Source organism: Malania oleifera, chromosome 9, assembly GCF_029873635.1.
Source record: "Malania oleifera isolate guangnan ecotype guangnan chromosome 9, ASM2987363v1, whole genome shotgun sequence".
Lineage (NCBI taxonomy): Eukaryota > Viridiplantae > Streptophyta > Magnoliopsida > Santalales > Ximeniaceae > Malania > Malania oleifera.
In genome coordinates this window covers 91,067,945-91,095,237 of record NC_080425.1, presented here as the reverse complement: position 1 = coordinate 91,095,237, position 27,293 = coordinate 91,067,945, and the positions used below count along the sequence as shown (strand labels likewise).

Here is a 27,293-nt window from a genome sequence, read left to right as displayed (position 1 = left end):
AAGTGAATGAGTAAACATTGAAGTCCGGAGCATTAATTTTGGATGTTTTTTCCCAAATAAAATATTTTTTAATATTTTATTTTAATTTAATAATAAAACCGGAAAAAACTCAGGTCAACGTATGAAAATTTAAATTTGTAAAAACTCTTTGACCGGTTCTCAGGTTTCAACTGCAGCTGTACTTTTCTTACCCAAGAAAGAAAATAGCTTCAGCTACTCTTACAAATTTCAAACAGCTACTCCTCTCCTTCTCAATTCCAGTTTCTCACGGCGTCGCCACTTCCGTTTCCCTTTCACTTTCACACACCAACCCAATCTGTACACAGACGCATAACCCAGAATCAGAACTCAGAAGAGAGAGAGAGAGAGAGAGTGAGGGGTCATCCTCTTTACAGAACCAGAAAACCGGGAAGGAGAAAGAACTTCTGAAGCATAGGGAGAGGGAGAGGGAGAGGGAGAGGGAGAGAGGGGTCATCTTCTGCACAGAACTAGAAAACCCAGACGGAGAGAGAACTTCTGAAGTCCAGAGAGAGAGAGAGAGAGAGAGAGAGAGAGAGGTGAAATGGAAGTGAAGCGCCGGACGGCGAAGACGCTGGTGTCGAAGCTAAGCTCCGTGTCGGAGCAGACCAGAACGGAAGCCCTCTGCGAGGTCCGCCTCATCTCCAAACACGACCCCGATAGCAGACCCTTAATTGCCGATGCCGGAGCCATTCCTTACCTCTCCGAAATCCTTTACTCTCCGTCCCCAATTCTCCGCGAAAACGCCGCCGCCACCCTCCTCAATCTCTCCATCTCCAACCGCGAAACCCTTATGTCTACGCGCGGCCTCCTCGACGCCCTTTCCCACGCGCTTCGCGACCCCTCCTCTCCACATCTTGCCGTCCAATCCGCCGCCGCCGCCATCCACAGCCTCCTCGTCGTCGATGAGTACCGACCCATTATCGGGTCCAAGCGCGACATCTTGTATGCCCTAATTGACGTAATAAAAAGCCCTAAATCGCCCGCGAGATCGATTAAGGACGTCCTTAAGGCCCTCTTTGGGATTGCGCTGTACCCTCTAAATCGTGCCACGGTGATCGAGTTAGGGGCGGTGCCGGCATTGTTTTCGTTGGTGGTGAAGGATGGGCGGTTAGGGTTGGTGGAGGACGCGACGGCCGTGATTGCCCAAATTGCCGGGTGCGAGGAGAGCGAAGGTGCGTTTCGTAGGGTTTCAGGCATTGGGGTTTTGGTGGATTTGTTGGACCCTGCCACTGGATCGAGTGGTCGGACGAAGGAGAATGCCGTCTCAGCCTTGCTCAATTTGATACGGTGCGGAGGGGAGAGAGTCGCTACCGATGTGAAGGAGACGGGTTTTGAGATGTTTGATGGGATTGCAGATGTTGCAGAGAATGGGAGCTCAAAGGGGAAGACCAAAGCTATTTCTTTGTTGAAGATACTTGATGGAGTGGGTAATGGCTTGAGCGATTTCCGGTTTGATGATTATCTAAGTCATTCTTCATGAATACCTTGATTGTCATTGTAATGAGTGCTCAGTAGCTCTTTATTCCTTTAATTTTATTACACTGTTTGATCTATGAACTTTGAGGGGTGTGTTGTACAAATCTGGATGTTGAAATTTATTGATCTTAGGAGAGTGACACTATGAAATTGTTGGCATTTGAAAGTTCCGTTGTAATGTAAATTATGTACACTTGACGCAACTCATGTCTGATACATCAATGAATATATTTCAAAGATGTTTTTTGTCTTCATCTTGAATTTCCTTCTTGATGTCAGTTTCAATGAACATTTCATATTCTCTTGTTTATTCAAATTTCTAGATTGAGGAATTAATATTTGGGCACCTGATTAGTCCTCTGAATTTTTATTTTGCCATATATGACATGGAACATCTCTAAAGTGATACTTACATATAAGTATCTGCATGTGTGTTGGTTTTGTTTGTCTTTTGATTGATGACGTGTCTTCTTTCACCTAAAGCTTCAGAAACAGTACCTGAGTACCTGAGCAGCACATGCTTCAATTTGTTGCATCAAAAGTGTAAAACTCCCTTAGTCTCTGTGAGTCTTATAAGTTTGATATTCATAATGGAGGAAAGGAATTTTTAGGAGTTGACATATTTTCTGTAAGAGAGAGAAGTTGTGAAATACTAAAAAGTGTTGCCAAGGTCCAAAGGAATGGAAGGGGGAATAATATTATTAAGCTGTTGCTAGGAGAAGGCAATTAATGTTGTTTCTGACTATGCTCCCCAAGTAGGATTCAACGAAGTAATGAACAATATACACAAAATAAAATTTTTGGGGAGAGATTTTGATGCAGGAGCATTATCAGGTGCGGGCCCCTCCAATCAGCCAAAGAGGGAGATCCGGAACTGAGGAAAGCAACACATTTTTAGGATTTTGTTTAGACTATGATATGAGATCTTATTTAGTTTCCCATCCTTAGTAAGCAATAGTTGCTTATTTTGGGTAGGACTTGCCTCGTAATCTTTATTTGAACTTTCTAGAATACTCTTTCAAGTTTTTAGTTGCGGTGGTATTTATTTTTTAGCATTAATGCATGAATACAAAGTTGCTTTTAAACCTCTTCTTTCCTTTGAGATCATGGTTTGATTGTTCACCTAGGACTGAGAGCTATCTGAATTGTTCTCATGGTTTGTCTTTCATCCTGTAGGCTAGCTGCTTGCGGAATCAGCTTATGAGATAGAGTCAAGATACTTTGTGATTTCTTAGATTATTGTAATGTTAACCATACTTGTCATACATCTAATTCGAATTAGTTGAATAAATAGAATTAATCATAGAAATTCTAATATTCTACAAATTCGATTGATTACAATAACACTACAGGACATAGGACACTATTGGTAATAGATCGAACTAAAAAAACATTTTTTTTTTATCTTATACACGAACAATCTTCACATAGAATTGGAGGGAATAGATGTGATAATACAACCTTCACATAGATGCCAACAAAGATGGGGAATTTTTTGGAGTTAGGGTTGGATGGAAAGGTTAAAGATTTTCTTTTGTTCTTGGTGTGGTGATGTAGGGCAAGAAGCAGGTATTTGGATGGATCATTTTGACCCAGTTTGGAGGCCTATGTCGAAGAATAGGGTCAATGAATTATTGGGTTCTAAATCCATGTGCTTAGTAGTTGTTTAACTATGTGCGTTTAGTTTGCTTGTATTAGGACTATACTTTGGGGGCTTGTTAATATTTGTGTATTTGAGGGGTATGTTTGTAGTTTCATTTAGATTTAGGGATAAATGTATAATTTCACGCATTAGAGGCTTTCTTATAAATAGTGTATTAAAGCCATGTAGAAGTTAGTTGTTGAATTTGAATTGAGAAAGTGAACATGTGTTTCCCATTTTATCTCCTGATGGGGATCAACATGCACCTTGAGTATCTTTCACGGATATTGTGACATGTAGATGACCACCCAAGTCCACCATTAGATGTGAACTTTAGTTGTAGCAATTGCGTACTTTATGCAATTGAAGACTTTAGCTACAACAATTGCAAAATTTATACAATTAAAGACTTTAGTTGTAGCAATTATAGACTTTGTGCAATTGAAGACTTTAGTTGCAACAACTGTAGACTTTATGCAATTGAAGACTTTAGTTGCAGCAATTGAAGCTTCTTTGGGAAGCTAATAGGATGACAACTTGCAAGTCAAAGTGTCTTGCCATCTTTATTTTACTTTTGAAAATCTCTAAGAAGCCACGTGCATGCTCATATAAGGCTTGAAATATGCCTTCACTTATATTGTAAAGATCATTGAATTATCAATTAAAAAGAAGCCTTTGCTTAGACTTGTGAACCTTGTTCCTCTCCTTTTGAGTGAGTAGTGTGCGACTACATTCCGTCTCCCGGGAGATTGAGTGGTGAGAGACCACAACAACATTAACGTCATCATCAACACGACATGCCCACTTCTCTTTCATAGCCTACAGCCACAACTTTCCTCAAGATTTATTCTTGTCTCAAGATTTCGAAGGATCAACAAGCTTGTTCGTGGTGTGAATCGAGTACTCGTGTGTCTTGGTGTTTGTCATTCCGAATCTTTGGTAAGCTTGTTTCAATTCCTTATTTGTGACCATCTAAGACAACCCCCAAAGGTACCTTGTAAGCCTTGAAACTCTACCCAAATACTTGATTGAAAAACCTTATTCATTCTCTTTGAATCTTCCTAGATTTTCAGCATGAACATGCTTGCTAGTACTGTGCTTAGGGATATTTGATTTGTATGTTAGGGCTTGTGATCTAAGACTTTTAATATAACATCTTTTAAGTGAACTTGATTACTTGAATGAAATGATCAACTAAGGGTTTCTAACAAGAGGGTCAACCTTAGGACTAGGGCTACTTAGAACCGTCCTACATCATCTCCCCTCCCTTCTCTCGCCTCTTCCTTCTTTCCCTTTCCTCTTTTCTGTCCCTTGTGGCTGCAGATCATTAATGGTGCCTCCGCATCATCGAGCTAAAGAAAATGGATGGTGAGGGTTTGTGCAGGAATTTCGTGTAATGGGTAAGGAAACTTGTATGATGGCTAATGATTCCGTTATAGAGCCTGCTAGGGTTTCCGAGAAAGGCTATGAGAAGAAGATGGAGTGGAAGGGGCTGAGCCTTATGAAAAGTGGGTTTGCTGAGTTAAGTGAAAATGGTGTCGGCTTAGAATGGTTTTAGCTGACATTATAATTGTTGTAATATGTGGCTCATATGTTGAGTGGAATACATGTACAAAGAGAAAACATGGTAGAAAATAATAGATGCTGGTTTGTAGGAGCAAACCAAAACATGGTAGAAAATAATAGATGCTGGTTTGTAGGAGCAAACCGTTGACGGTTTGCATGAAATCATCGATGGTTTTATTAGGATAAGAAAGAAACAGTCGACTGTTATGCAGTGTTTTATCGACTATTTGGTCTCGGTTTTAAGCCGTTGATGGTTTGACTTGGTTACTCAGTGCTGGTTTTCAAATTTTGAATTGGGAAGTTGTATATGTTGAGTTTCGTGGGAAAAAACCTCTGGGAGGGTTATATATACATTTTGTATGATATAACTTATTATCTTTGGACACAAGATAGTAAAAATTTACTGCCGTTTGCTCCCGTGGATGTGGGCGTTGCCGAACCACGTAATTATTCGTGTCATTGTTTTATTGCTTTCATTAAAATATGTGTGATTGTATTTTCTGTATATTTCACTGTTAAGTGCTGCATTGTGAGATTGTTTGTTTCCACTGCGTATTAATTTGCACAACATATTGGTATCAGAACATAATGGCTTCTGGAATCTCTTCCGCAAAGTTTGATGTTGTTAAGTTTGATGGAATAAGAAACTTTGGACTATGGCAGAGAAGGGTTACAGATTTGTTAGTGCAGTAAGGTATGGTGAAGACATTATACGAAGGTCAATTGGAAGGCATGAACAAAACAAGTTGGAAGGAGTTGGAAGCAAAGGCTGACTATTAGGTTTTGTTTGGCCGATGACGTGTTGTATGACGTCATGGATGAGGAATCTTCTGGGGTTGTTTGGCAGAAACTTGAAAGTCGGTATGTGTCTAGTCTTTAATGAACAAATTGTATCTTAAGCAGAAGTTGTATTGGCTTAAGATGGTGGAGGGTTCGGGTTTGAACCAACACATCAATGTATTCAATTAGATTGTAAGTGATCTGATGCGGGTTGATGTGAAGTTTGAGGAGGAAGACGAGGCGTTGATGCTATTGAATTCCTTACCTGCGTCTCACATGTATGAAAATCTAGTTACTAGCATAGTAGTTAAAAGCGCGCCTAAGCGCAAGGCGCAGTGACGCGACAAGTGCAGTGGGCCACCCCTTGTAAATTTTTAGTCTTTTAAATGAGAGAAATAGCCACAGCTAGAGCCATAGCCCTCATTCGACTCGAACGAATAGGAGCCTTAGCCCATTTCGGCCCTTTGAAGCCCCATGACCCTTTGCGACTTCGCTTCGAACTAGCAAGAGCCTTCGCGATCCTTCGAACCAGCAGCATGAGTTCGTATGTGAGCCTTCGAACCAGCCAGAAGCCTTAGCGACCTCGTTTTCGAGCTTTGAACCAGGACCGTGAGTTCGTCATGACATTTTGAAGCCCTATGACCCTTCGCGACTTCATTTCTAACTAACAGGAGCCCTCGCGTGTTCGTATGCCAGCCTTCGAACTAGCCGTGAGTTTGTCACATCATCTTTGACATTTCGAACTATTAGCGAGCTCGTCTTTGAGCCTTCAAACCTTCGCAAGTCTTCTTCTTCTTCTTTTTCTTTTTCTTCATTTTGTTACCTGTGTGCTACGTCCTATTGCCTGCTGCTTTTCTTCTTTCTCTTTTTCAGTTCTTCTTCTTCTTCTTCTTTCCCCTGCCCACTTGTTATAATATTATATGTAATTACTAATTAAATATTTAGTTTAATGTAAGTTTATAACTAATACATAATATTTGTCCTGACAATTTTATTAAATTTCCAATTTTGTTATTGAATGTTTTGGCATTTTAAATTCTAATATTACTAGGTATTCATATGTTCATATATCAATTACCCCAAATAGACATTTTACACCATTTTAATAATTATGCGCCTCACCTTTGTGAGGCGCACGCCTTAGCCTTGCTCCTTGGCTTCAAAGACCCTTTGCGTCTCGGCTCGCCTCGCGCCTCTGACTACTATGGTTACTATTCGAACATGGGGAAAATAAACCCTGAATTTGGAAGAGATAACAAGCACTCTGCTGGGTTTTCATCAAAGAAAGAAGGCCACCAATGAGATTTCACAAGGTGAAGGGCATGGTTTTAAATAAAGGCCGCGAACGTTACGTAATGGTTTTTTGGATTATCGATACCGTTACACACCGCGAAATCGGTGGGAATAAAAATCATGGCCGTAGCGGCCGTTATGGACCACGACTGTTATAAAAAGGCCGCTACAACCGTTACGTAACCGCTACAGGACTGTTACACCAAAAAAAAAAATTTATTTTTTACTTGTTCTTCTCACTTTTTCTCTCTTTTTCTCTCTTTCATATATCATTCTCAATATACCAAGTGGCAAGAGGGGGAAAAGATTATAATGAGGATGGCAATGATACAAAATTTACTATTTCTTTAAATACTCACAATAAATGCATTAATTAACAATTTCAAGATACTAACTTGTTAGGCAAATATATATATTTTTTGATAATCTTAGTAATGTGATATTTATGTTCTTTATTTTTCAACTTCTTCTTTCTTTTCTAGCTATTTCATGTTCATATTATTCGTATGTCTTATGTGTCTAATAGATTAATGGAGTGTATAATGAATTTTGTTTTATTAATTAATTTAGCACACATAATAATTTATCACAGATAAGAACAATGAGAAGTATAAATATGCATACACATGTAATTTTCTATCAATGGCAGTTTAAAACAAATGTAAACTTGTTGCCCTTACTAAATAACTTAGTTACTTGAACTAAAGGATTCAAAATACACGAAAACTCTTTCTAAGGATGGCTAAAAGTTTAGAACATGTAAGTACGCTAATATGCACAAGGTTGTGCGTGCTTCAAGAAAATTCATGGCTATTATTCCCTCTTCCCGTTATGTAACATCCGCTACTCGCTTCCCGTTACACCCGTTACCGTTACGTTACGCTAATTGCTACCGTGATTTAAAATCATGGTGAAGGGTAACCAAGAACGTGGGAGAAGCAAGTTTCGGAGTAGATTAAGTAGTAATAAGTCTCGGTCGCAGTCTAAGAAGAAGAAGGACATAAAGTGTTTTAAGTGTAGGAAAAAGGGGCACATAGAATCGGAGTGTTCGAAAAGGAAGGCAGGGAATGCAGAAAATCAATAGGGTTTTTCAAAATCGGCGATTGTAGTTAAAGAAGGAGACTCAGAGAGCGGTGATGGTGACATGCTTTCTGTTTTATCGGGGTCAGATCGCCTCACGGATTCTTGGATCCTAGATTCGGCGTGCTCTTATCACATGACACCAAACAAAGAATGGTTCAGCACCTACAGGTCAGTTAATTCTGGTTCTGTTCTGATGGGAAATGATGCTTCATGCAAAATTGTTGGAATAGGAAACATAAAAATTAAAATGTTTGATGGTGTTGTGAGAACATTATGTGAGGTAAGGCACATACCGGATCTACGGAAGAATTTAATTTTATTGGGTACTTTGGATTGTAACGGGTTTAGTTGCGAGCCTGAAAGTAGGGTAATGAAGGTGTGTAAATGCATTCTAACGGTGATGAAGGGGCAGAAGTTAGCAAGAAATATCTATGCATTGCTGGGTATTGCAGTTGTAGGTGAAACTATAGCTGCAGATTCTGAGTTAAATAATACTATTTTGTGGCATATGCCATTAGGGCATATGAGTGGCCATGGGATGAAGGAACTTTATAAGAGGAATCTTTTGAAGGGTGTCAAAACATGTAGGCTGAATTTTTGAAAATATTGTGTTCTTGGGAAACAGAACAAGTTGCAGCTCAAAATAGCCACTCACAAGACGAAGGTTTTCTTGGCTGAATTCATTCGGATGTTTGGGGGCCGGTGAGAGTAGCATCACGGGGTGGACATATGTACTTAGTGAGTTTTATCAATGATTACTCACGAAAGGTCTGGGTGTACTTCATGCGGCACAAGTTAGTGATGTTTGCTAGGTTTAAATTGTGGAAAGCTGAGGTGGAAAAACAAACTGAGAGGAAAATTAATTGCCTCATGTCAGACAATGGAAATGAGTACGCTGATTCAAGATTCATGGAGTTTTGCAAGCAGCATGACATAAGGAGACATTTCACAATTCGCTGGACACCATAATAGAATGGTGTGGCAGAAAGGATAAATCGAACTCTAGCTGAAAGAGTTCGGTGTTTCAGGTTGAATGTAGGGCTTGCAAAGAATTTCTGGGCCGAGGCAGTGAGTATGACATGTTTATTGGTTAACCGTTTGCCAGTGGCATCACTAGATGAGAAAGTTGCAGAGGAGTTATGGACAGGTAATGCGGTAGACTACTCCAGTTTGAGAGTGTTTGGTTGTCCAGCCTATGTGCACATTTCTAGTGAGGAGAGATCTAAGTTTGATGTGAAGTCTAGACGTTGCATTTTTCTGGGATATCAGAAATGTGTGAAAGAGTTCAAGTTGTGGGATCCATTGGCAAACAAGGTGGTGATCAGTAGAGACGTGGTTTTCGATGAGAAAGCCATGGTGAAGCATACTTAGGAGGAAGATGAAGAGAGTCAGGTGCCTGAAAACTGGAACAGAGATGAGCATGTGGTGCAGGTGGAGCTAGAGACTTAGAGCAATGATGACAGTGTTCATAATGCAGGGAGTTCGAGCTCGCAAAACCAGCAGGATGACAATATCGCTATACTAAGACCCAGATGCACTATCAGGCTACCAAGTATGAAATTGATGATCTGGTGTCTTATGCTTTCATTACCAGTTTCAAGGATCTAAATACTTTTCAAAGAGGCGGTGCACAGTCAGGAGAAAAGTAGATGGATGGGTGTTATGGTGGAGGAAATTGAGTCATTGCAGAAGAACCAGACGTGGGATTTAGTGGAGCTTTCAGAAGGGAAGAGGGCGATAGGTTGCAAGCGGGTGTATAGGAAGAAGGAAATAGTATTAGAATAGGAAGGAGAGAAGTTCAAGGCACTGTTAGTAGTAAAGGGATACTTACAAAAGAAAGGGGTTGATTATGATGAAATCTTCTTCCCTGTGGTCAGGTACATTTCGATCAGGGTAATGTTGGGATTGGTGGCATATTATGATATGCAATTGGAGCAAATGGACGTAAAAATAACGTTTCTCTATGGTGATTTGGAGGAACAGATTTACATGATACAACCAGAAGGGTTTAGTCAACCTAGACAGGAGTATTTGGTTTGTAAACTGAAAAAGTCACTTAATGGGTTGAAGCAGTCTTTGAGGCAGTAGTACAAACGTTTTGACTCCTACATGATTCAGATAGGGTACATGAGGTGTGAGTATGATTGCTGCATGAATGTTAAGAATCTTGATGATGGTTCTCTCGTTTTTATGTTGCTCTATGTTGATGACATGTTGATTGCTGCGAAGGATATGATTGAGGTAAATCAGTTGAAGACTTTGTTGAGTAAAGAGTTTGATATGAAAGATTTGGGTGCAGCCAAGAAGATTCTTGGAATGGAGATTTGCAGGGACACAGCTGCAGGTAGATTGTGTTTATCTCAGGGCAGCTATGTGGAGAAGGTGTTGGAGAGGTTTAGCATGGTTAATGCAAAACCGGTAAGTACACCGTTGGCGAATCATTTTAAATTGTTTACCGCTTAGTGCCCAAAGACGGACGATGATATCCATGACATGTCAAAGGTCTTCTATGCTAGTGCAGTGGGGTGTTTAATGTGTGCTATAGTATGTACAAGACCGGACCTGACATAAGCTGTTAGTGTGGTAAGTTTATTTCAAATCCGGGTAAACAACATTGGAATGCCATCAAGTGGATTTTCAGATACTTACGGCTTGATACTATGGCATCATGTTCTGCAGACAATAGAGTGGTTCGTCAGTTATGGGATATGTTGATGCAGATTATGCAGGGGATCTAGATGATAGGAGGTCTATAACAGGGTATGTGTTCACCCTTGTGGGAGGCCTATTTGTTAAAGGTCCATGATACAATCTTTGGTGCCTTTAACAACTGAGTTGGAGTATATGACAGTCGTCGAAGGTGCCAAGGAAGCATTGTTACTTACAGATTTAGTCAAGGAGTTGGGTATACAGTAAGAAGGAGTTTAGTTGCGTTGTGATAGTCAGAGTGCCATCTATTTGGTAAAGAACCAAGTGTATCATGTAAGAATCAAACATATGGATGTGAGGTTCCACAGGATCCAGGGGTTGGTTTCTTCAAGTGAACTTGTGCTTGAGAAAGTTTTTCACTTCTGAGAATGCAGCAGATGTATTGACAAAGCATGTTATCACGGATAAGTTCAAGCATTGCTTGGACTTACTGAATGTCTCCAGCTGCTAGACGGGAGACGGTCCCAACCTATTGTCTCAAGGTGGAGCAGCGGGTTATGTTTTCGGTTTTTTCATAAGGGACGTATATTCGCCAAGGTGGAGATTGTTGTAATATGTGGCTCATATGTTGAGTGTAATGCATGTACAAAGAGAAAACATGGTAAAAAACAACATATGTTGGTTTGCATGAGACCGTCGACGGTTTTGTCAAGATGAGAAGGAAACAGTCGACTGTTATGTAGTGTTTTATCGACTGTTTGATCTCGGCTTTATACCGTCAACGGTATGATTGAAACCATCCATGGTTTTGCTTGGTTACTCAGCGCTGGTTTTCAAATTTTGAATTAGGAAGTTGTATAGGTTGGGTTTTGGGGGGAAAACCTCCGGTAGGGTTATATACACATGTTGTATGATGTAACTCATTATCTTTGGACACAAGATAGTAAAAATTTACTGCCGTTTGCTCTTGTAGATGTAGGCATTGCCGAACCACATAATTCTTCGTGTCATTGTTTTATTGCTTTCATTATAATCTGTGTGATTGTGTTTTTTGTATATTTGACTGTGGAGTGTTGCATTGTGAGATTGTTTGTTTCCGCTGCGTATTAATTTGCACAACAGTTATATATTTTGCACTTGTGCCACATTTTGGGCATTCAAAAAGGGCATTCTTCAGCTAGCGTAGAACATGAAGGCTCAAAATATGCACTAAGAAGAAGAGGCACAAGTTGATGCTTTCTCACGATCTTTCACTAAAAAAGCTGAAAAGCTCCTCTGATTCTTTCCTTATGAAGTGAGATAACTACTTTCATGGTGATGGAGTCTTTGGTGCTTTCCCCATCTTGAAGGAGTTCTTTTTAGAAGAAGGGAATTAATGTAGGGTGGGAAGCCAACCATTGGATGGATTGCTTGACCTCATTTGGAGGCCTTAGGCTCAAGGGATTGTTGTGTTGAGCCCAAATTTGTTAGTTATAATTAATTAGCAGGCTTATGTTTACAGGGGCTTATTCATAAATAGGTGTGTCTTAGAGTTAAGAGGGGCACATCTTTAATTCCTCTGTTTTAGTGTTGCCTACAAATTAGAACATGGTTGTACTGTAACATTAAAAAAAAATGCTGGAGCATTTGAATTGAAGTGTAATCGTGTTTCCACCGTCTCTACATTCTTTTTCCTTTCTTCCTTGTCTTATCCCTCCCTCCCTCCTTGATGCTATATCACATTAGTTGGAAAGTTGGGATGCCGGTTTTGTTGTAAGCTCAACAATTTCTGGAAATTGTCACAATAAAGAGTACAAGACTTAAAAGCTCTTGCATAAAACTTATTAGACACAGCGCGTTTAAACATTTGATGAAAGGATATAAACAGTGCACAACTAATTCCACTATATATGGAATCATAAAATTCAAATATTTGCTGTCAGACATTATATATGAGCAGAATCAGTCTCATGTGTCACCTTAGACAAAGGATTAGACCTGCTCTTAATGCATTCTCACATCTCACCTTAAACAATTATACCTGCTCTTATTTCTTTTGACTCATTTCTGTAATTCTGAAGGTCTTCAATGAAATTTGACTGGTATGCATATGAAAATTGAATTTTGAGGTGTAGATCTAGTATCTTACATTTTCTAAATATCTTATCTTCCTTGGTGTCTTAACTTTTTTCATCAAAAAACATTCATCTGCAAGGCTGTCGGTTCTGAAATTGCAGTCTCTTCTTGCATCTTGTTACTGGAGCATTTTTGTCTAAATTAGAAATGTTGATCCTGATTTATGTGTTCTTGTCTATTTAACATCAAGTTTTGATAAATTTCACTTTTTTTAAACTGTTAAATTTAATTAGAAATCAATCATGAAATTAATTTTCTGTATTTAACTTGAATGATGAGAAAGCAATACTCCGAATCTAGATGATCCGTAAGGTTCTGTTATAAACAAGATTATCTGGGCATTTTATACAGTCATTTTTTTTCTTAGCATTACGCGAGTTGCTCTGCTTGTTCCTTGCTTCGCTTATGCTTAATGTTATGGAGCATTTAAGTCCCATGATTAAATTTATGTAGAAGTCACTGACGGATTTTGTTATGTTCTCTATGAGAAAGTTATCTTTCCCGTTCTAAAGATGATCCATAAGGTTCTGCAATAACAATATGATGTGTTATTTGTTTTCTCACTGTCACCAGAGTATTTTGCCTATTTCTTCCTTTGCTTATGCTTAATTTTAATGAGTATTTTAGTCCATGGCTAAATATGTGCCAAAATGTTGCATGGTTGAATATGTGCAATGCCCAAGTACTGCATACTGGCAACATAGGATTCCAAGTTTCATAGATCCAGGTTGAGATTAGTGCTGCTGACATGTCAACTCTTCATGGTTAAAGAGTTTTCTGGAATTAAATTTCTACTCATGCTGTGGAATTTTTGTAGCATAAGTTGATTGTCCCAAATGTGCATTGTGCAATGGAATTTGCTTTGCTTTAACAGAAGCACTATTCTTTGTTTAATGATTTAATATGCACTTCTAATTATTTCAAAGAAAGTAGTTTCCTAGTCTTGTGTCCTCTGTAAGCCATGAACTAGAATCTCCTGCACAGATCTTGAGCTCGAGCACATCTTTTATTGACTTGAACACATGAAGAGGTAGCTTGACATTGCAACTTGTCGACTTAGATAAGTTCCACAAGTTGGTTTTTTATTGTGGCCATCTTTTCTGTGTTGAAAATTGAAATGGCTTGAGGAAATTATTGAAAATTTGAAATTTATGTTTTAACTGTAGGAATTTTAGGTATCGAACAGCCTCTTGCAAAAATTCTAGGTAAGGCTGCATACTATAGATCTATCATGGTCTGCCCCTTCTCTAGATCCTGCATACGCGGAAACTTTTTGCACCAGGATCCCCCCCCCCACGAACCCCTTCTCTTTTAATGTTAGGCATTGAGCTGTAATATGAACTTGGTTGAATTGAGTTCCATATAGTTTATGAGGCTGTTCCTATTTTGTCAAAATGTTACATCAGGAAATTTCTGTTGGATAAATACTGTGGCTTATAATGATACAGGTTGTGTGTTGTAATTGAAAGTAGAATCGCCAGATTCCTTAAGGCACGATGTGGAGCATACACAATGAGCCCTTGCAGTTTGTTTTTCAATCCTTTAAAGACAGCCGTGTTTACCTTCCTGAGTATTCCATGCTGCTTACGTGGTGAATTGAGTAATATGCTTTATTTTCTTCCATTTTCAGGCATTTGTATATGCCACAATTGTGTGATTGCTCATTGCTTCAAGTCTGTCCTTTTGACAAATATAGTGAATAGAAAGAGTGTTTAACATGGTAGAGGCTGCAACAAGAGAAGGGGCTTGTTTTCTTCATTATTAGATATTTTCCTGCAAGAATCTATATATATAAATATATACTGAATGTGTTGGCATTGTTGGTACATGCTTTAGGCTAAATGCGTGCCTTTATACTAGCACATACTAGTAAATAGATTCAACTTTGGCTACAAAGAAAAAGGTCATTCGTCAATTGATGTGTATTCTACTTTTTTCTTGATTATCTTGCTGAATTTAAACATGGGTTTGTGGAATATCCAGTCTTTTTTTTTGGTCTAGAATTTGAAGCGGCATCAAGGTTTTCCATTCCCTGCCATTCAACTTGATCTTAGTACATTGTCCAAATTCAAAGCAGGCTGACGAGCTCAAGCTTTCTTAAGCTCCTGCTAAAGGCAAGGTTGGACATAGTCTGTAAGTTAAATCTGCAATGATTTCATGTTGGTCCTTTGCAAACTAGGATTTCTTGTTACTTGATTTCATTGTCTATAAGGTTTTTAAACAAGCGTACCTTTCATTTCTGTTTTTGGTGGGTGCTGGATAATTTATTTAGACAACAGTTTACATGAAAAACTTGGGAATAGTTAGAAAAGCGGCAAATTTTTTCTTTTGGATATTGGCTCTCCCCGCATCAAGCTTTTGAGAACATGGAATTGGTGCTACGGATTTACAGACGTGCTAATGGAATTGTGGAAGTCCAATCAACTCTAAATCCAAGGCTCTTATTCCATGTTTTGAGTAGCAATGATTAATATTTTTCAAAATGCATTATATATATATATATAGTTAAATTATTATTAGTATTATTATTAAGGACAAAGGCATCATTAAGTAATTGCTTGATTTGTAGAATAATAAAAGTCCTCGTAGAATAGCCTTCTTGGGGATCTCTTTTCTTGGAATTCCTGTCTTATGAGAATATTTTTATTTGGTCCGTCTTTCTGATAATGTATAAAGGATGTCCATGTAAGTGTTTGATTTAGCACAGAAATCTGTTGTGTAGTTGGAGCCAGGAGACGCAAGCTAGAGACTCGGTAGCTGGAGCTAGGAGATGCAAGCTTTAGACACGTCCGTAGCTGTAATTTGCGGTCATTAATTGTAGATGAATGTAATTCTTCAATTTTTATTTATTGTGCTATCTATAAATAGAGGAGCTGTTGAGAGGTAGATATAGAGAGGAAGAAGAGAGTGTAGAGGAGTGAGGAAGAGAGAAGAGAGGCCTGAGAGATTGTTTTCTTTCCCGATGGTTTAGTGGATTGTGGTGTGTTTTGTGGACGTAGGTCGATTTAGACCTAACCATGTAAATTTTTGGTGTCTCTCAATTTTATGACGGTTGTTTATTGCTCACAGGGTCCTAACAAGTGGTATCAGAGCTTGGTTTGGAGCAGAAACGCCAAATTGAAGATTTACACCGAAAATAGGGCTCTGTCCAGTGGCTCGAAATTGAATTTTGAGGCCACCATCACATTCATCTTGTCGAGATGAAGCCAAGAGTGCAAATTGGAGCTCGAAAGGAGTCCAGATGGCACCACACGCGCCAATATGCGCTGCGTTGGAGTTGTCCATGTCCTCACGTGCCAGTGATTGGCTGGCCACGCTCCTGCATGCGCTCCACGCGTCTTCCTCACTCGGCCACCTCGACCCGGCCTGGTAACCCGCTCCAGACAACCCAACCTGGATCTGTATCCGGTTCTGATCTGACTCGACTAGCCATCCATGTCAACGGCGTCTTGTTAGCCGCCACGTCACCCTGCCATGTCAGTAGTGGGACCCACAAAATTTTCCAGCAGGTGGGCCCCACAATGGCATGTCAGCGCCACGTCAGTAGTGGACTCCACACCTTGCCACGTCAACAGATAGCGTCAGTAACGGCAAGTATATTCCGTTGACCAGATTTGACCATACTTTGACCGGGCTTTTCAAAGTCATTTTGGGTCCGTTTTTCGAACGAATTGAACCATTTCTAAGGTTTTCGACCGTTCCGGATCCAATCGTGCTATCCATTTGAGCTAATTTCATCTTTAGATCAGCGAATCGAGATGTCGAACGAAAAGAGCTTAAAGATCGAGATGTTCAATGGCAACAATTTCAGTTTCTGGAAGATGCAGATTGAAGATTACTTATTTGGGAAGGAGTTGCATTTACCATTGAAGGGTAAGCCAGCATCTATGAACGAGGACGAGTAGGAGTTGCTTGACTGTAAAGCTCTCGGAGCTATCAGAATGACGTTGTCAAAGTCTGTGGCATTTAATATCAAGCATATATCATTCACCAAGTCTCTGATGGATGCGCTTTCTAATATGTATGAGCAACCGTCAGCCGCTAATAAGGTACATCTTAGGAAAAGGTTATTTACTATGTCCATGTCTACGGATGAAAGTTTTAGCAGACATTTGAATAGTTTCAATGAGTTGTCGGATCAACTCGCTTAAGTCGGGATTACATTTGATAGTGAGATTCGTGCCCTACTGATTCTCAGTCAGTTGCGCGAAAGTTGGAATGGTGTTGTTACTGCAATCAATAGCTCCGCAGGGAAATCAAAACTAGTATACGATGAGGTCGTTAGCATGATTTTGACGGAAGAAATCAGAATGTAGTCAAACCATGGTTCCACTTCGAGTTCAACCTTGAACATGGAAAGTTGAGGCAGAGGAAACAGGCATGGACGATCAAACAACCGCGGTGGATCTAGGCTCAAGCGGTCTAAATCCAGAAATCCCAGAGGTTCTTAGGACATAGGTTCCTAGGGCACAAAAATTATTGAGTGCTGGAACTATGGAAAAATTGGTCATTACAAGAACCAGTGCAAAAGTCTGAAGAAAGAATATGAGACGAAGGCGAAGACAGAAGCAAATGTTGCTTCAGAAAATGATGATATGTTGATTTGCTCTTTGGAGAGCAAAAAGGAGTCTTGGGTGTTAGACTCTAGAGTTTCATTCCATGCCACTTGTAGTAGAAATTGCCTAGAGGAGTATACACCAGGTTATTTCAGTAAAGTATACCTTGGCAATGATCAATCTTACGACATTGCCGACAAGGGGTGAACATCAAGATGAATGAGTCAGTATAAAAGTTGAGAGATGTTAGATATATTCCAGACCTAAGGGAGAACTTGATCTCAGTTGGTCAACTGGCAGATGAAGGATATAACACAAATTTCATTGGTGATGAATGGAAGATTTCGAAGGGTGCATTGACGATTGCACGAGGTAAGAAAAGTGATACTCTTTATGTAACTCCTAATGTATGCATGTCTATTACAGTTGCTATAAGAAATGATGATAGCAATATTTGGCATCAACGACTTGGACACCTGAGTGAGAAGAGACTCAGGGTGATGCACTCAAAGGGAAAGTTGAGTGATTTACAGTCGGTGAAGATTGACACATGTGAGGATTGCATATTTGGGAAACAGAAGAGGGTCAGTTTTCAGACGAACACTAGTACCCCAAAGAAGGAGAGACTTGAGCTAATCCATTTAGATGTGTGGGGACTAACGACCATTTGATCCACAAGTGGGAAGCATTACTTCGTAACATTTATTGACGATCATTCTTGGAAGGTATGAGTTTAAATCTGATGTTTTTGATACTTTTAAGATTTGGAAAGCAATGGTAGAAAATGAAATTGGTTGAAAATCAAGAAGCTGAAAACTGATAACGGTGGTGAGTATGATGACATCGAGTTCTAGAAATTCTGCTATGAGCATGGTATCAGAATGGAAAGAACTGTGCCAGGTATGCCTCAGTACAATGGCGTAGCTGAGCGGATGAATAGAACGTTGACAGAAAAAGCCAGAAGCATGCGTATGCAGTCAGGCTTACCAAAGATGTTTTGGGCAAAAGCAGTCAACACAGCAGCTTACTTAATTAACAGAAGTCCATTAGTACCATTTGACTATAGTCTACCAGAAGAAGTATGGAGTGGTAAAGAGTAGGCCTGACAAAACGGGTCATAACCCGTTAGGTCACCCGGACGTGTCCATTTTAAACGGGTTCGGGTTTAAGAAAGTTAACCCATTTAATAATTTTTGGGGGGGGGGGGGGGTCACGGGTCAACCCGTTTATAAACGAGTTAAGTGGGTTTGAGCGGGTCACCCGCCGGGTGACCCGTTAATTTCAGTTCAGTGCTTCTTCCTTCTTCCCACACGCCTCACTAGTCACCCTCACGGTTCACACTTCACAATCACACACTTAAAAAAAAAAAAAAAAAAAAACTATAAGGCTATGTAAAGTTCCTCTTCCTGACTCCCTAACCCAGTAACCCCAAGTCCCTAACCTGCGTGAGCACTACTGTGAGCAAAAGCCTACACACGTTTGTACAATGCTGATGCCAGCACTGCTGTGAGCAAAAGCCATCAACAAAAATGACTTGAAGGTCTGGACACAGCATAAGCTCGAACCACTCCTACACACATCTGTACAATGTTGATGCCAGCACTACTGTGAGCAAATCATATGCAGCAGCAATAACAGCAGCAGAAGGGGGATTTAGCTGAAAATTTTTTGTTTAATCTCTACCATTTATTCACAAAATTGGCATTCTTTACAGTACAATAATAGCTATTAAAAGTATGAGTAATAGCATTAAATTGGAGAAAACTCCCAATCTTGGTAAGGTTTTACAGCATTCTCATATAGCTAAGTGGGTAAGGACCTTGAAAGGGCTTTACACTCATAGTTGATTTGTTATCGTCATCTCTTGCGAACGATCCACTTGGACCACTCCACACCTTGAGCAGATCGAGTCGTCGTCTCCTCCAGGCGCCACGGACCACTGCCACAAGCATCAATCCCCCCCTCCCCCAGCCTTGTAGAGGACCAGCTGGCAGCCGACATGAGGTGGAGCTGTGGAGTTTTTTTTAAAATAAAATGCAGTTTTTTTTTATAAAAAAATATGTCATTTTATATGAAATTTTAAAATAAAAAAATTATATATTTTTAAACAGGTGACCCGTTACCCGCCCATTTATTAAACGGGCGGGTTAGGGTTGGCATGTGTGTGATCCGTTTAACATTGACCCGTTTATGACTCGGCCCGTTTATGACCCGACCCATTAGTGACCGTCCAAACTCGGCCCGCCCGCCTGTTTTGCCAGGCCTAGTAAAGAGATAAGACTTTCACATTTGAGAGTTTTTGGTTGTGTTGCATATGTACATATCAATGATCATGTCAGGAATCAGCTTGATCCAAAATCCCAGAAATGTACCTTCGTCGGTTATGGTGGAAATGAATATGAGTATTGCATTTGGGATGATGAAAACAAAAAGGTAATCAGAAGCAGAGATGTGATTTTTGATGAAAAGGTAATGAACAAAGATAGACACACAACAAAAACTATAGAGTTTGAAACAACCTTTGTAGATGTGGATGATGTCTTAAAAGGTGTAAGGACACGTCAGCGAAACATCGAGAATCCTCAGGCAGAGGAACCTGTGGAGCAAATTGTTGCACACCACATCCTACTTCAACTCCAGAGCTTAGGAGATCTTCTCAGTAGCATGTACCAAATAGGAGGTATGTGAATCATTTACTTCTTACAGATGGAGGAGAACCTGAATGCTATGTTGAAGCATGTCAGGCAAGAGATTCGAGCAAGTGAGAGCTTGCAATGAAAGACGAGATGAAGTCTCTTACCTCCAACAAAACATGGGAACTAGTTAAGTTGCCCAAAGGTAAGAAGACTCTTCACAACAAATGGGTGTACAGAATCAAAGAAGAGCATGATGGACCCAAAAGATATAAAATCCAGTTAGTAGTCAAAGGTTTCGAATAGAAGGAAGGAATTGACTACACTGATATTTTTGCACCAGTTGTGAAGTTGATAACTATCAGATCTGTCTTGAGTATTGTTGCCTCTGAGGGTTTACATCTTGAGCAGTTGGACGTGAAGACGACATTTCTTCACGGTGATCTTGATGAGGAAATTTATATGCAACAACCAGAAGGTTTCTCAGTTATGGTAAAAATAATCTTGTATGCAAATTGAAGAAGAGCTTGTATGGTCTCAAACAAGCTCCTAGGCAGTGGTACGAGAAATTTGACAGTTGTATGCAGAGAAACAATTTTCAGAAGTGTAATGCCGATCACTGTTGCTACTTCAAAAGGTATCGTACTAGCTATATTATCCTATTGTTATATGTTGATAATATGCTAGTTGCAGGATCTTATATATAGAAGAGATCAGAAAATTGAAGCAGCAATTGTCAGAGGAGTTTGATGTGAAAGACTTGGGTCGTGCAAAGTAGATTCTTGGGATGCGGATCTCTAGAGATAAGCAATAAGGAACGTTGCGGTTATCTCAGTCAGAATACATCAGCCGTGTTTTATAGAGGTTTAACATGAGTAGTGCCAAGACAGTAAATACACCATTGGCAGGTCACTTCCGTCTCTCTAAGGATTAGTCTCCCTAGAGAGATGAAGAAAAAGATTTTATGGCTAAGGTACCATACGCCCTAGTCGTTGGAAGTCTCATGTATGTTATGGTTGGTACCAGACCAGATATTGGCCAAGCAGTGGGAGCTGTCAGCAAGTATATGTCAAATTTAGGGAAGACACACTAGCAAGCAGTGAAGTGGATTTTGAGATATCTATGTGGCACTATTTGATAAGTGCCTATGTTTCGGCAAAAGCGATTTGAAAATCCAAGGGTTTGTAGATGCTGATTTTGCAAGTGAAATTGATCATTGCAGAAGCACCACCGGATATATATTCACTGTTGGCACAACAACTATTAGTTGGATGTCACAGATACAGAAGATTGTTGTTCTATCGACTACAGAAGCTGAGTATGTAGCAGTGACAGAAGCTAGTAAAGAGATTATTTGGCTTTAGGGTTTGTTAATAGAGTTTGGATTAAAGCAGGAGAGAAATGTTTTGTACAATGACGGTCAGAGTGCGATACATCTGGCAAAGAACTTTGCATTTCATTCCAAAACTAAACATATTGGACTAGTTTATCACTTCGTCAGATCTTTGATAGAGGACGGCGTGTTGACACTTGAAAAAATCCAAGGTAGCAGAAATCCGATAGATATGTTAACAAAGGTGGTGACTGCAGAGAAACTAAAGTTGTGTTCAACTTCAGTTGGTCTTCATGCCTAAAGACATATTTGAGCACATCATTTATTCATATACTGATATTGGTTGAGGAGGCATCTCTGTCTCCAAGTGGGAGATTGTTGTGTAGCTAGAGCCAGGAGACTCAAGCTGGAGACGCGGTAGCTGGAGCCAGGAGATGCAAGCTGTAGACGCGTCCGCAGCTGTAATCCGTGGCCATTAATTATAGATGAATGTAATTCCTCAATTTTTATTTATTGTGATTTACTCTAACTATCTATAAATAGAGGAGTTGTTGAGAGGTCGATACAGAGAGGAAGAAGATAGTGTAGAGGAGTAAGGAAGAGAGAAGAGAGGCTTGAGAGATTGTATTCTTTCCCGGTGGTTTAGTGGATTGTGGTGTCCTTCGTGGACGTAGGTCGATCTAGACCGAACCACATAAATTTTTGGTGTCTCTCAATTTTTTGGTACTTGTTTATTGCTTACAGGGTCCTAACAAGATCTTGCAGCCAATTCAATAAATGATCATTATACTTTGACATATTTATAAATAATATATGAAGAATAAGTATATTTTTAATACAAAAGGCTACTAAGAATATCTACCTAAATAAATTTATGTCCTTAAACTTTCAAAACTTGTAAATTTTAAAAAATATAACACTTACTCATCCAATTTATTGAATTAATTAGGGCCAATATGATTTCCAAATTTTAACAATTATATTATATCATTATAATATAATAACATTAGTTTCAATTTTATTCATAATTTATCATTTTTAATTTAATTATAGCATGTAACAATGCTATATTATGGGGACATTAATGTGCCACTAGTCGAAATAGTTAGGGCTTTAGTCTTAAAAGTAGGATTCTTATGAGAATGAGATTCTCATGAAACTTACTCATAGATAAGGGAAGGGTGGAAATGAAAGACTTGTATTTTGTGTGAATTCTTTGTTTCAATAGTGTTAAGATTCTCAGCATGTAAAATCCATTGCTCTTACAAGTGTAAAAATGAGATGCCGAGCATCACATTTCAAAAGGAAATGTTAAAAGCTGCCCTAAACCAAATGTTCCCTAAAAGGCACCAAAGGGGTGCTAACTTCAAAGTGAAGTAAGAAACTCCACCTAGAGTGAAAATTTGGACAAAAAGACCCAAATTTCCTAGCAAAATGGGTAGTCGAGAAAACCCTCTTTTAACATTCTTCACAAAACACCTCTCTCTCTCTCTCTCTCTCTCTCGGGCCATCGTGGCTAATGTAAAGGGTGTAGCGCTTCGACTCGCCACATAGGCCCGGAGTGCTTGTAGAACATACATACATACATATATATATCAATATATATATATATATATCTGATACCACCTGTAGCATATATAAATGCAACCTATCCTAACCAGGGAATCCCAGGTGCACCTACCAATACTAAAATTAAAACCTTACAACGGAAAATACTAAAAACATCCAAACCACTTTACCAAAGTTCTAGCTATTTCCCAAATATATACACATCACTATCTGTCTACATATTACAATCCCAAAATAACAAAATAAGATATCTGGTATCTCACCAGTTCTGACAACCACTCCCAGAAGTCTAATCCTATCCCCAAGGTAAGTTAGGTACAGTTCCCTGGAGGGCCTAAAAAATAATTTGTATAATGGGGTGAGACACTTTTCAGTAAGACAGACTATATTATTATCAATGTGTGGCTAACATGAGTTCCCGTGTGAATATAAAATTCTATTATTTAACTGTATATGAAAATGATATTTAAACTATACTAATCAGTATATCTGAAAATGCATAATTTCTGAATAATAAATTGTCGGCTCAATATAGCCCATTTATAGTAAATTTGCTCATATATGCATAAAAGACACAACCTGGACTGTTGAAGTAGCATCGTCACGCTATCACATACTCATACGACATGCTTCCCCCTATGACGGGTTGTGCGGCTTGAAGGCTGGACTCAATTCGCAGCCGGCGGTTCCGTAGCTGAGTCAAACTAACATCACAAGTACGATTGTGCCTACTTATGGTTACCCGGTATACCACGGATGGGGCCCGTTAGCAAAAACCTTGAAGTAGTACTGCGGCCCAGGTCTCCAATCGACTTATCACACTTCCATGCTCGTGTGATTGCACTCACTACCCACATATAGCTATGGTACCGTGCTCACAATATCACAATATCACATATTGCAAATCCACAGGGTTCTAGAATCATATATGGCAATTTATACAATGAAAACTATATTATAATTCATTTAATATAAAATTTAATATTCAGTAAACCTGACCCCCAGCCGTCATATCAAAACTCGGCCCCCGACCGTTATATCAAAACTCGGCCCCCAACCGTCATATCAAATATTGTATAAAAATCAGTTTAAACATTCTGTTCACATATGCCATTTAAAAGTTGTTCCCATGCCACACAATTTCATTTGTTAACCTTAAATAAAATAACCTGACTGGGAAAAACGTAAATTGCTGAAAGCGGGATCTGAACATCTCCAGGGTTTTATTTAACTTAAACTACCTATTTTATAGAAAATAGGAGATGATCAAATCATCCACATTAATTTTCCCAAAGACATATACTGCATTTTAATCAGTCCATATTTCACAAAATAACTGACATTATAGAAGTCCCTTACTTGTTTAGTGAGAAAGTTCCTAGAACGCTCCTAAAATCCACCTTATGGCGATATGGACCTCAAAATCCTGAAACCACATTTCCCCTAGTTTAAACAACTCAAAACCCAGATCAGCAACCATTAAACATCCCTAGACCCATATACCCCATTTAACCAATTACATGCTAAACAGATAGCCTATTTCTACCCTTACCTCAATTTTGGAGTGATGCCTGGAAAGATTTTTATCAAAAATCTGTTCCACTAGACTTGTAGACAATTTCTCTTAGATCCTCGTAGCGGCTTCTGATCGTCAAATCAGGCGACGATCGGCGAGAAAATTGAAGAGAGAGAGAGTGAGGGGCGTACGTTTAGAGAGAGAGAGAGAGAGAGAAAATTAAGTTTCTTAATGAAGAAGTAATCTCAAAATTCTATTTATACTCCTTTGACCTGGCACAATTCGTCAACGAAATGTAGACTTCGTCGGCGAATTGCAGAAGGACATTCGTCGACGAAGGAGGGATTTATCGAAAAACCTTAGCTCTGATATTTTCCTGTCGTTCGAGATCTCTTCGTCGACGACGCCTGAATTTCGTCGACGAAGCACAGAAGATCACTCGTCAACGAAAACAGGTGCTGTTTGCCCTTTTTAAATTATCTTTTCTTCTTTTCTTACTTAATTCCTTTTATATTTCAGGTTTGGATTTCTACACAGGAGGCTCAAAAAAGCTTCCAGCTGACCAGAAAAGAAGAGATGGACAGTGGCATCACCCAATGAACTCAATACCAGTGCCACAAAAGGCTCCAGATTTCTCTGACAAATCTGCAATGCTGCGGGATGTGCCAAGTATTCTCTATTGTCTTTTTATAAATAGGATCCTTCAACGAACACAGCTCCTTTTTTTACTTTGTCACCTGTCAGGGCAGCTTCCCAAGCCAGAAAGGGAAAAAAGCCACTTTCCATTGGAACTTTAGGTCTCCTCAATGCATTGCATGGAAATTCTGTCATTCTACCTCAAATGTGCTTGTACAAATATTTAACCGAGAATACTCAGCTTTTGATTAAAGCAATCCTTCCCCACTAAGTAGTTTTTTTCTTCAGCTGGTCTTCTCTCAAACCTTTCAATTAGATTGCCCCACACAAGTTTTGCTTTAATGGTTGCTCCCAAAGGAAAGTCCCATTGACATCATTGGGAAGCCAGGCTACCCACCTTGCACCCCAAATTGGCTTCCAAAATGTTACCATTTCTAAATTCTAACATACCTCATTGGTTAATTTCACCTTTTTTTTTTTTTTTTGTTTCAATGTTCAACCCAAATTCCAAGACAGCCTCAAGTAAGCATCTGAACATATCATCAGCTTGGAGGAGGCTTTTCAACTCCTCAAGAAGTACAAGATTCAAAGCCAAACCGAATATAGTGCATTTGGAGTTTTGTTGGGAAAGTTTCTAGGCTTCATGATAATTAGGAGAAGGATTTAAGGCCTCCAGAATCTTGAATCAACGCATTCATTTGTTACCAAGGTAGCATCCAAATTTGCATTCCTGGAAATTGGAATGAAGGCATTTTGAACTTCTAAGGCAAATTTCCCTATGGCCTCATTTATCATATCCCGGAAGGCAGAAAGGCATTTGTATATTCTGTGTTGATGATTGATTAATCAATCTCACTGCCCACTGTTATTATCACCTTTTCATAGTTTTTATTCCCCTCTCTGGATGGATCTTTAGTTGGGTATTGCACATACCTCATCTGGACTACCTTTCTTTTAAAGTAATTGATCCATCTTTATATGTCTATTCTAAATTTGATTTCTCTCAGTGGGGAAAGCATAACATCCAGAAGGAATACCTTTCAGAATAGTCGTCTAGGTAGGCTCTCTCTCTTTGGAGTTTTTTAGAGCATGGGCAATGGCAACAGAGATGGGTGTATCAATTGTTATTATTTTATTAAAAAAAACAAGTTTCCTCGATGTGCATGAATTTTACTTTGATCCAACACTGATAATAAAACGTTATGAGCTTCCTGAATTTTACGTGTAGATTTTGTAGTCTCGTGTTGCATTTGAGAGTTACTTCAAGCCTTAAATTTGAATTTGTATGAGTTTAGACAAAACCCAACCCAAAATTATATTGAATTTTGTCGAATTGCACACAAATGCAAATGTGAAGGTAGAACTCCAACCTCCTCAACTGTAAATACTTCTAATCGCTGTAATAGATACAATTTTTTGGCATTTTTTCTTATTGATCAACCTTTGGTTTTCTGCAGAGAAGCCACTTGCTGTAAAGGTTAATAAGAAGTCGGGGGAAGGAGCAGTGTCTTGGACAGCTAAAGATGCAATAGAATGAAATGCTGTCTCCACTAAATCCCTTCAAATCTGGGCAGTTAACCCCACCAAAATCTTTCAAGTCTTCCTCCCCAAAAGCATGAACAGTTTTTTTATCCAGTTAAAAGCATGAACAGTTCTGTGCACTTTATTTTCCTTCCTACCAGTTAAACTTAAACCCACCCCCACGTCTTGTTTACTACTTGGGGCACAAGAGATGCACGTTTTTGTGGTTTTTGGTGGTTATGGACATGGATGTGTTTTTGATAGTTTTTAGGAGTAGCGTGGGAAAAGATCAAGAACAATGTGTATTTGTTGATGCGTACATTTATGTTTATACTTGTCAATGAAAACAAGTTTTCATTGTGAAATATGATTCTTTTAAAAGAAAATAGTGAAAAATGGTAAATTAAAAACTGTCTCACCTTCCTTTTATTCACAGTAGAGATGAATCAAGCATGATTCAATGATCGACTCTGGTTAGATGATTTACACATGACTATCTGAAGCCTTCAAATGCAACCGGTCAGCCGCTGAGGTCAATGGTTTGTTTTGGTCACTGACATGGAAATTAGGGTTCAATGGAGATTTTATTTTGGTGGGGGTGTGGAATAGAAGTTGGTTTTCACTTCAAAACCCTCAGTATAGAAAACAACAGTGGATTAAGGTAAAAGGGTGTTGAACAGAAGACAATGTGAGGCTATGATTCATGAAGATCATAAAGGTGAAAGAGAACATATTCATGCTTTGCTATTTTATTCCTGTATGGTGCAATCAGGTCTCTAGAGTGATGTAACTTTACTATTTGTTTATTGCCTTCCAAGGTTGTCCTCCTCTTTGTAAGAATTCTTTTAAGGACAGTTTGGACCACCACCTTCAAGCTCCTCCACCAGTTAAAAGCAGACCACTT

General features: G+C 39.2%; 1 protein-coding gene across 1 annotated transcript; it reads left to right on the top strand.

The window, feature by feature from the left end:
* Positions 1 to 235: 235 nt before the first annotated feature.
* LOC131164777 (U-box domain-containing protein 11) lies at positions 236 to 26,634 on the top strand. Its single transcript, XM_058122216.1, has 2 exons — positions 236 to 1,448; positions 26,326 to 26,634. The coding sequence occupies exons 1-2, from the start codon at positions 563 to 565 to the stop codon at positions 26,403 to 26,405; spliced, it is 966 nt and encodes a 321-aa protein (XP_057978199.1). The 5' UTR covers positions 236 to 562; the 3' UTR covers positions 26,406 to 26,634.
* Positions 26,635 to 27,293: the final 659 nt, after the last annotated feature.

What these genes read in the sequence shown, in the direction of transcription:
- LOC131164777 (XM_058122216.1), top strand. Translation starts at nt 563, where the DNA reads ATGGAAGTGAAGCGCCGGACGGCGAAGACGCTGGTGTCGAAGCTAAGC. An exon ending in GAAGATACTTGATGGAGTGG is followed by an intron (nt 1,449 to 26,325) that starts GTAATGGCTTGA and finishes GGTTTTCTGCAG; the next exon opens with AGAAGCCACTTGCTGTAAAG.